At 33.7% G+C, this 10,929-nt stretch overlaps 1 protein-coding gene across 2 annotated transcripts in view; it reads right to left on the bottom strand.

Moving 5' to 3' along the window:
- adgrf6 (adhesion G protein-coupled receptor F6) overlaps positions 1-8,351 on the bottom strand; it is a 149,490-nt gene extending 141,139 nt beyond the window's left edge. The window contains exons 1-5 of one of the 2 annotated variants that reach the window (XM_048207215.1): positions 5,954-8,351; positions 5,491-5,569; positions 3,020-3,126; positions 2,740-2,785; positions 2,418-2,561 (exon numbers count right to left, since the gene is read on the bottom strand). In XM_048207215.1, coding sequence (XP_048063172.1) covers positions 2,418-2,561; positions 2,740-2,785; positions 3,020-3,126; positions 5,491-5,503 — 310 coding nt within the window. In that variant the 5' untranslated portion in view covers positions 5,504-5,569; positions 5,954-8,351. Of the gene's footprint in view, positions 1-2,417; positions 2,562-2,739; positions 2,786-3,019; positions 3,127-5,490; positions 5,570-5,948 lie in introns of both variants that reach the window. The other variant, XM_048207214.1, reaches the window with a different exon arrangement.
- Positions 8,352-10,929: the final 2,578 nt, after the last annotated feature.

Raw genomic sequence — 10,929 nt, forward strand, 5'->3', positions numbered from 1 at the left:
GGTTTTAATATAAAATATTTTGCAAATTATAATTTTAGAAGTATTTTGTGTTGAAACGTTTATGACATGGCCATGCACGCTTACTAGACTGCCTGATTCTAGTGGTTTAATGCTGAGGAGGACTCTAGCTTACAAGCCTCTGAAAGACTGGACTAGGAAGGACACAGCTTCACTAGGTTGCAGCCTTACATTTGAGGTTCAGTTTATGGGCTTACCTTCTTTTAACTGACAGAACTGTCCATCGTCTGGAAGGCCATTGATACATGTACATGCACCATCAATGATGTCATCACAGACCTCGTATGAGTGACACGTGTCATTCGGCCAAACAAACAGACCCTCACATTTACACTGATACTGCGTTTCATTCAAAGAACACACTGGAAAGCAGAATCCAAAAAATCATTATGCATTTAGGGCAACATTCATAATGTTTTAAGTACAACTTGTCTAAATAGAGACAAAGATCATACCAGTAGTTATGTTGATTTCTGTGATGTTAGTGCTGTCACTGATTATGTAGGGAAAATCAAAAGACATCCAATAGTTCATCTGCTGATCAATGATGGAAGTATTATCAGCATCTATCTGAATTTCAGTTAGATATTCAATCAGAACTGGAGTCATGGAAGGAAAGATAAAAAAAAGAGTTAGAATATTCACTCATCTTTTTATATGCATGAAATTGCTGAAGTGATCTGGATTTAAAGGGATAATTCACAAAAATTCACATTTTGAGAAATGTTTTTGGTCCATACAATGATGGTAACCAAGTTTGGTTTCCAACATTAATCAAAATATCTTTCTTTATGTCCCACAGAAGAAAGAAAGTCATACAAGTTTGGAGCTGATGACAGATTTTTCATATTTGGGTGAATTATACTTTATAGTCAGATTTTTATGTACCTGTTGATGGTTGCGCACATGCTGTGTTATCTTATGGGAAAAGGATGAGAATGGATTAGCAATAATTTTTGAACAGTAACTAAGATCACAAACAGATTTCAAACAGAAATGTATAAAACTATTTTACTTGTTATCTCATAGACTGGTTGACAGAACTGTCTATCACTTGGAATATCATTGATGCAGCTGCATGTGTTGTTAGTGATGTTGTCACAGCTCCCATATTCTGTGCACTTTTCACACGACCACAAATACTGATCCTCACATACACACTTGTATCCACTGTCATTGAAACTGCATACTAAGAAAGGATAAATATAAATAAAAAGCACATTTTTAAAAGATTAGGACTGCTGTGTTAGTGTTTAGAAGGTCATGAAGGTCACATGATATACTTCACCTGTCGTGATGTCCACATCTAATACTTCAACCAGCTCATCTAAATGAAGTGGAAAGGTGAAGTTCTGCAGAAATCTCCTCATCTCATCGATCACGGAGATGCTTGATGATTCCATTTCAACTTCAGACAAGAAGTCTGTGAAGGGTAGTTCTGTGACAGAGACAACAAGCTTATCATTGTAAAATGTAAAATGAGCTGTTAAATCTAATATATTTTTACTGCATATGTTAAGCAATTGATCCTTCGTCGGGAGTTTGATTGACAAGCGATCTAACCAATCATAACGCAGAATCCACCATTTTGTCCGACAAAGCAGTCAGGAGTTAGAAGATTAACCTCGGTGGACTTGAACTTGAAAAATGGTGTGTCTTTCAGCGTTTTAAACTACATTCCTTCTCATGTTCATTCATGTTTATTTGATGCTATGAATTAACTAGTAGGAAGAGATGATCGGCTCACGAGCCGCTTGAGCTGAGGCACTACAGCGATCTGTCACGACACATGAAAGAGCCACAAAACGGTTTTTATTGTTCGAATTTCTTTTAAAAAATTACACAGTTTTAAAACTGGGACCTTGTTTAATATCATATGTAACCTGCTCTGTCTTGTTTGTCGACGTGTTGTCAGTGTCCTCTTTGTTCCATTATGTATTTTTCACTCTGTGTGGCGTGACAGGGGCATGGCTTGTCGGATAAAGCAACAGTAACTAAAGGGGGGCGGATCTTTGCGAAGGGTCAGTTAAGAGTTTTTTTGTTTTTTTTTTATTGTATCATTTTAGCATTATTGTTCTTTTAACAGTAATAACTTTTTTTATAGCTTTTTTAGGTGCATTTGCAGTTGGCTTGTTTGATCATGATTCTTACCGCTCTCCAGCACACACATCTCTCCATCACTCGGAACGCCACTGATACATCCACATGAGCCCAAACTGATGGCATCACAGGCCTCATATGTCCTGCAGTTGTTGTATGTCCATGCATAACCATCTTCACATACGCACTGGTATTCGGTCACATTTGGCTGGCACACTAATGTAAATATAACAGAACTGGTTAACAACATTAAAGATGAAAATTAAGTAGTAAGAATTACGTAAATGGCTTTTGATCACCTGTTGTAATGTTCGCAGTAGTAATTTCAGTACTGTTGTCCAATTGAAGAGGAAACATGTTAAAGGCCATCGCTGCTCTGATCTGTTCAATCACCAAAGCGTGGGATGCATTCACTTCCACAACCACAATGTATTCCAGTTGCTCTGTACATATGAGAAAATGAATGAGATTTTAATAATCATGCGGTCATAAGGAGGCCTGTTGAAGTAAAGGTAAAGACAAAACCATTGAAAGACAAAATGACAAAGCATATTAAGTTAATGTATCTTCATTTTTATCTGAATAACATGTATGAGTAGAGGTCAAAACCATGAGTCAGACCTGTGTGTATATAATGGACTTGCCCTTCTGTGACATTGGAATAAATCTGGAATAAAAAACACAAAAATACATGTATTTTACATATAAAATTGTATCATTTAATCATGTGATCATGGCTCCACTACACAGTTTATAGCAATAAAACAAAAAAATTATGTTAAATATTTTAAATTTGGATTAAATGTGTACAAAACATTTTATTAATTATGCAAATGATTTAAAGTTCTGAAAGTGTTGGTTTTCATATATATGTTTCTGCGGTAAATAAACTTTCAACTACCTTGAAATTTATACTTGTATTTGAGAAATCAAGTGTTTCCACAACACATTCATGGGTCAGCAGGAAAGCTATGATTCCTGCAAAGTACTTTAGTATTTGTCCTGTATCTGAAGAAATGGGACATAAAGAGACACCATTAGTAGGAAAACAAAACACTTATGAGCCTTTAGTCCAGAAGCTAAATGTCTCGGAAAATAAATTAAACAGAATTGTACTTCTATCTTAGACTATGCAAATATTTAAACTTCCTTGTTTCTACAACCAACAACTTTCAATGATCTGGCCAGAGTGAGTCATGTCTGACTCATAATGAATCAAGAACTGGAAGATCCGCAGAACTTGTTTGTGTGTGACTGATGTTGCAAAAAGTTAGTGTGAGCTGTCTACGCCCAAAAACTTGAATATGGACATTTTTCACTGTAAACTCTAACGCTCAAAATACTTAATTGGTTTGAGTAGGACAAACTTAAATTAAACAAATTAGTTCAGTTAACTAGTTAAATTAACTGTATGGAAGCTCGTTTCCACCACTAAATAAAAAATTAAAAACAGTAATTGTGACTTTTTATCTCACAATTCTGACTTTTTTCTCACAATTCTGACTTTTTTCTCACAGTTGTGAGATATAAACTTGCAATTCTGTGAAACTTTTTTAGTTCATATCTCACAATTCTGACTTTATATCATGCAATTGCGAGTTTATATCTCAGAATTGTGAGGAAAAATTGTGAGGAAAAAAACTTTGAGAAAAAAAGTCAGAATTGCGAGATAAAAACTCAGAATTCTGAGACAAAAAGTTGCAATTACTGTTTTTATTTTTTTATTTAGTGTAGAAAATGGGCTTCCATTTATGAGTATTTAGAACTTTCTTTTTATTTTGAATTCACAGCATTTAAAGTAAACTGAACTGTTTCATTGTTTTGAGTTGTATGAACTTTTTTTTTTAATTTGTGCAAGATTAATGGTAAGGGAGATTTAGTAGTGATTAATGTTTTGTTATGTGGGTTCACCATCATGGTGATATATATATATATATATATATATATATATATATATATATATATATATATATATATATATATATATAACACTATTGTTAACATGTTAGCAAGTTAGCATTTTCTGAATTAGTTTGCTATAGCTAACAAAATATTTACGTTGAAATAACTTAGTAATATTAATTTAAATGTATGAAGTAGTGAACTCAAATATTTCAAGTTAGGAACAATAAAAATGTATGAGTATAAAATAAAAATCTTGCTTAAACTTTGAGTTTCTTAACTTTTTTGAGTTCTGACAACTTAGGGTTTACATTGAAGTAAATAACTCATTTGATTTCCAAGAACTCAAAAAAAAAAAAAAAAAAAAAAAAGTTAATTAACTACATCTTTTATGTTAATTAACATGCATGAGCTCTACAGAATCAAAACCTGATAGTTCTGCTTACTTAAAATAGAGAACATCATAACTAAAAAAAAGTTTATATATTTTTTGAGATAGCCCAACTTATTCATGTTTACCATGCACTGCCATTTTCAATTATATAAAACTATATGTTTGCATAGCATTCTTCTTAACACATTCTGCCCCATGTGATGTCTGTATATTGTATGCTTACTGTGTATTATGTAAGCACTCCGTTACACATTTTCTTAATTTTTAAAATAATACATAGACTTTGTTATTTCAACTTGTTTGCATATTTGAATGACCAGTAACTTAAATTAATATTTAAGTATATTGAAGTTTAATGTTTTTAAATAGTGTATGAAGTGTATATAAGTTTTGGTAATAAAATAAAATGTTTCGGTATAGTGCATGTACATTTTGGTAATAAAATTAAATGTTTAATTGTTTAAAGATTAATACATTTAAATGTCTGCTCAAATCTTTTTTTTTGTTTTTGTTTTTTTTTTTGCTTAGTGTGGTTTAGAATAATAAACATGGTTCACTGATCAGTACTTTTAATTTTACTACTTAAAATTAAAAATCAAGTAATGTTGTACATCTTACTCAATTAAAATTGAAAATGAGTACTTGTTTTTGTTTTTTTTTACCACCACTGGCATTCTGACAAATTGCAAATACTATACTTCTTTATAGTATTTAAGTAGGTATTATTTTGACAGTGAGCTATTTTTGACAGCAAGTGTATGACAGGTGATAAAAGGTGTAAACAAAGCCAGAAAATATTTGTCATTATACACTCTCAGGGACAAAAAAAAAAAAAAAAAAAAAAAAAAAAAAATTCGTATAGCTGTCACTGGGGCAGTACCCTTTCAAAATGTAGACCTTTTGAAAGAGTATTGCCTCTGGGAGAGCTGTTGTTCCATTTTTTTCATAGAATGTAGCAAAACTAAAACTTGTTATAGGCTCAAGCGGTTTAAGAGGCAAGATGTCTTGCAGTATAACATTTTTGTGACAAAAGTAGTTACAGTAATCAAAAATGAGTTATTTGTTGTTTATTCTACCTTGACCAGCCATGTTTCTCACTGATGTATGTCTGTCAAAATCACTTCAACATATTTCTTCAGAAAAAAAGGCAATTGTCTGTAAAATAGGAAATACTGGGATATATAATCAGATAATAATGATAAAACTGAACAATCAATGATACTTTCATGCTGTTTTTTGTCACAAATCACCAACAAAAACTACTACTGTCTTTGACTACTGAATGGTGTGGAATTTTTTCAATAAATTTAAATATAAATTTTAAAAATAAAAATTATAAAACATCTGAAGCACTATATGTTGTATCCATTAATGTTTACAACAGATATTTACAGCAAAGGTCAAATCTTGCGTGGAAGAACCTTGGCATCAGTCAGAAAATAAAATAAGATTATTGAATTATAAATTACAATGACACAAAGTCTACAGCATTTACACATTTAAAAGAATAAAAATGCCTATTTGTCACTCCTACCTTACCTCTGGAAACGACGGTGAAGGGATGCCGAGCTTGTTTCTAAGTGTCTGAGATTTTGTTTCCTTGTCAAATGATCCACCTAAAAAAATGATCCTGGAATTAATATGTCTTTGTGCAAGTCACCACAAGAATGTGACTGCGTGTGGATCACCTGCTAGACAAGTTTGATTCCCTCTATTATTTCCATGTTCTTTTTGGTGAACAGAGAGGAGTGACATCGTAACAGAAACATTGTGGGCTACATTATCAGGTGTAAATCACATATTATACCTTAACAAAATTCCCTTGATGAACTAGGGATAGAGAGTATTATAAATACTGTGACACACTTCACATAAAGTCTTCTTTCTGAAATTAAATCAACAAATCAAACAGTTACTGTCATTGCATAATTGTATGAACACACCTAACAGCTTTTGTCTAAAAGCGTGTATCTGTGAAAGGGAACGTTTAAGATTTATTATCTATGATTCATCAGATTCCTGTAAGCTCAGTGAACACTATTTATATCCTATATAATATATGGGTTTAGTCTAGGTTACAATGGAATGGCATTAATCTACTAAACCTTCAACCACTGAACATCAAAAGGAAAAAAGTGTGAAAGTATCTCACCGTTTTAATCATACACTAGATTTAATTATATCACATGGAATCAATCCAACCGAAATAGAAATTCTACCGCAAAGTGATGACGTCTCTGATCACTACCTTGTAACTGGCGTACTGCATACTGATGATATTTGTCAAATTGCGCCGCGATATCGACTAGGCAGAACAATTCTCCCGACAACTATAGATAAATTCACAAATAAACTGCCTGATCTGTCTCAGCTGCTCATCGTACCTAAACACACAAATGATCTAGAGAAAATGACTAGCAGCATGTGCACCATTTTCACTAGTACATTAGATACTGTTGCACCGATGAGATTAAAAAAGGTTAGAGAGAAAAATACTGTACCTTGGTACAACAGTATTACTCGCGCTATCAAAAGTGAAACTCGTAATCTAGAACGCAAATGGAGACAAACTCGTTTAGAGGTCTTCAGAATCGCGTGGAAAGACAGCTCGTCCCGTTATAGAAAGACTCTAAAAAGACTCCAGGGCTGAGCATCTCCGCAAACTCATAGAAAATAAACCAAAACAACCCACGGTTCTTGTTTAGTACAGTGGCTAGATTAACAAATAAACAGACATCACCAGAACAAAACATTTCATTACAGTTTAGTAGTGATGACTTTATGAATTTCTTTACTGAGAAAATCGAAAGTATCAGAAATACAATTGTAAATGTACAACCTTTAATAGAGTTTTATGATTCAACCTTAATTATCGCCCCTCAAGAACAGTTGCAGTGCTTTACAACTATAGGACAATTATAGTAAAAACTATATAAAAAATTATGTTTTATGTGTGTTGGATAATTCAAAGCGTTATTGGATAATTTATTTCTTCTTTATCTATCTATCTATCTATCTATCTATCTATCTATCTATCTAAACTTTATGGAATTTATCTATAACCATTCATCAAATTCTAACATAACGGAGTGATTCTAAAAAGAAAGAAATTATGTTAAATATTGAAACCGCCAGTAGGTGGCAGCGATTCGACGTTTTAATGAGTGAGCTACTTAAATCGTTCATTCAAGCCAATCCGTTCAAAAGTCAGATTAAGATTAAGTTTTGGAAGAAAACAAACCGATGTGAATACTTTTGTCATTGATAAGACACTATTGAAAAATGAAGTAACAAAACAGACGGCTGTTTTGGTAACTGGTTACAGTTACACTGATAGTTATGGCTAAATTGCAATGGATCAGCTAGCTAAAATATATGTGGAGTGTACCTATTACAATGTTTTCATACCTCCTTCTCAGTACATGCTTTATTCTTTTTAACATCCGTCTTTGAACAGAAGTTTAATATAGTAGGCTGGGCAACGGTTCTCTTCATTTTTTGGTGCTACCTGTGCTCTCCATTCAAACATTAGATCTCCACTCACGTTGTTTTGGTGAAAGTGCGACGCTCATTGGTTGGGCGTTACCAATCTGTTCAATGGAAGGGGGTACTTTTTTGACTAATTTATTATGATTACAAAATTATTGTTACAAAATAAATGAATTATACATATGTTAGTATAGATCTACTGTGATTTTCATGTTGAAATATTGGGGGGGTTGTAACTGATGGATTTGAATATTGGGGGGGTTACCTCCCCCCCATCCCCCCGCAAACTACGCCCCTGGATCCAATACCAACTAAACTCCTGAAAGAATTGTTACCTGTAGCAGAAGAGCCTCTTCTCAATATTATCAACTCGTCTTTATCTCTAGGTCACGTCCCAAGACCGTTCAAGCTAGCAGTTATTAAGCCTCTCATTAAAAAACCACAATTAGATCCAAACGTATTAGCAAATTACAGACCCATCTCAAATCTTCCATTTATGTCTAAAATACTAGAAAAAGTGGTGTCGGTCCAATTATGCTCCTTCTTGCAAAGAAACGCTATCTATGAAAAATTTCAGTCAGGATTCAGATCTCATCATAGCACAGAAACTGCGCTCGTTAAAATTACAAACGACTTACTTCTAGCTTCTGACCAAGGCTGTATCTCAATACTAGTGTTACTTGATCTCAGTGCTGCGTTCGACACTATAGATCATAGCTACTCCTAGATCGACTACAAAATTACAGTGGTATTCAGGGCCAGGCATTACGGTGGTTTAGGTCGTACCTATCAGACCGTCACAATTTTGTTTATATAAACGGGGAAAAATCTAAGATCACGATAGTAAACTATGGAGTGCCACAAGGATCAGTGTTAGGCCCCCGGCTATTTTCAATATACATGCTGCCACTCGGCAATATTATAAGAAAACATGGAGTTAGTTTTCACTGCTATGCTGTGTTATATATTTCAACACAACCAGACGAAATCTCTAAATTATCCAATCTGACAGAATGTATTAAAGAAGTAAAACATTGGATGACTAGTAATTTTCTTCTATTAAATTCAGATAAGACTTAAGTATTACTTATTGGGCCAAAAACCTGTACACAGAATCTCTCAGACTACAATTTGCATTTAGAAGGATGTACTGTTACTCCATCCTCGACAGTTAAAGACCTGGGTGTTATATTAGACAGCAACTTGTCCTTTGAATATCATATTTCATATGTTACAAAAACAGCCTTCTTCCACCTCAGAAACATTGCTAAGATATGGAATATGTTATCTATTTCTGATGCAGAAAAGTTAGTTCATGCTTTCATGACGTCTCGACTAGATTACTGTAATGCATTATTAGCTGGTTGTCCTGCTTCCTCAATAAACAAGCTACAATTAGTACAAAATGCAGCTGCTAGAGTTCTTACCAGGTCAAGAAAATATGATCATATAACACCAATTTTATCATCTCTACACTGGTTACCCATTAAGTTCCGTATCGATTATAAAGTATAATGACCTATAAGGCTCTAAATGGTTTAGCTCCTGTGTACTTAACCGATCTTCTGTCGCCCTACAATCCTTCACGCTCTTTAAGATCACGAAACTCTGGATTTCTGGTTGTACCTAGGATATCTAAGTCCACTAAAGGAGGGAGAGCGTTTTCACATTTGGCTCCGAAACTCTGGAATAGCCTTCCTGATAATGTTCGGGGCTCAGACTCGCTCACCCAGTTTAAATCTAGATTAAAGACGCATCTCTTTAGCCAAGCATTCACATAATGCATCTCATATCAGATCAATTGCACATGACTATCTTTGCTTAATGTTATGAACAGCAGCTACGCTAATTATTCTCCATTTGCTTTTCTGTTTTGCCTCGGGACACCCGTCCCGAGGTGACTAGAGAGGACATCAGCTTCAGTTTGGATCCAGCCTCTTAAGAAGACCTCAGATGACCAACACCTATGAAGAGACGGCGCCAACTCCTGCGAGGATTTCAGAAGACGCAATCGTCTGGATCAACATGCACATTGCACAATTTCTACATCCTAATTATTGTTAATATGTAATTCATGTAATTCATTTTTCCAGGAACTCATTGCTTCTACGTTCAGTTAAACTGCTAACAGTGATTGTAAATTAATTGCCTAAATTATTACATTATTTGCTAACTGCATTCTTTAAATTGTAACGTTGACATGCATTCTCTGTAAAGCTGCTTTGAAATGATATGTATCGTGAAATGCACTATACAAATAAATGTGAATTGAATATTAACAAATTACTATCAGCAAACTATGTAGAACCCTGAAAGCTTGAATGAGTCTTTCTCTATTAATAATTACTGTAGTAATATATGTAAGTCTATATTAAGTAATATAGTTATGTTCCCTCATTAAGTGGAACACTGATGGATTCAAAGTGCTTTCTGTCATTTTAACAGATGAAGAGCAGATCATAAGAACATAATTTCTGTTGTCTTTTTCATATTGTTATGGTGAAATACTAAAAAAAAAAAAAAAAGAAAAGAAAGAAAATAACCTGCAGGAACAGAACACAGAAGACTGAATAGAGCTCTCATCACAGAAATTCTTCTGACATCAATCTCACATTAAAATTCCAAGCGTTACATTATTTCCTGATGGATAAAAATAGAGCATGATGATAAATGTACAGCTCATTTAGTCAAACTGACAGATCAGGATTATTTGAAATGAATTGTTCTTTTGTGTGCCAGCTTTCTAAACCAGAAGTGCCACCCTTATTTTAATATACATAAGGCTTGTTTGGAAAAAGGTGGATATATTGTCAAATATAAGCTATAAGCTTAAATTGTATAATTGCATATGTAACAGGGCCACCAAGGTTATATAACAATGCTCATAAAATGTATAAAGCTGACAAATCTGACAAACAGCAGGCATTTATGATGTTTTTTGTTTGTCTTTGTTTTTTTAAATTGGCATAAATTTTGTGCGTTTGTGCCTAAAATTCATTGTCATGACCATGACCATCACCAGCCCA

Source organism: Megalobrama amblycephala, linkage group LG11 (genome assembly GCF_018812025.1).
Source record: "Megalobrama amblycephala isolate DHTTF-2021 linkage group LG11, ASM1881202v1, whole genome shotgun sequence".
Classification (NCBI taxonomy): Eukaryota; Metazoa; Chordata; class Actinopteri; order Cypriniformes; family Xenocyprididae; genus Megalobrama; species Megalobrama amblycephala.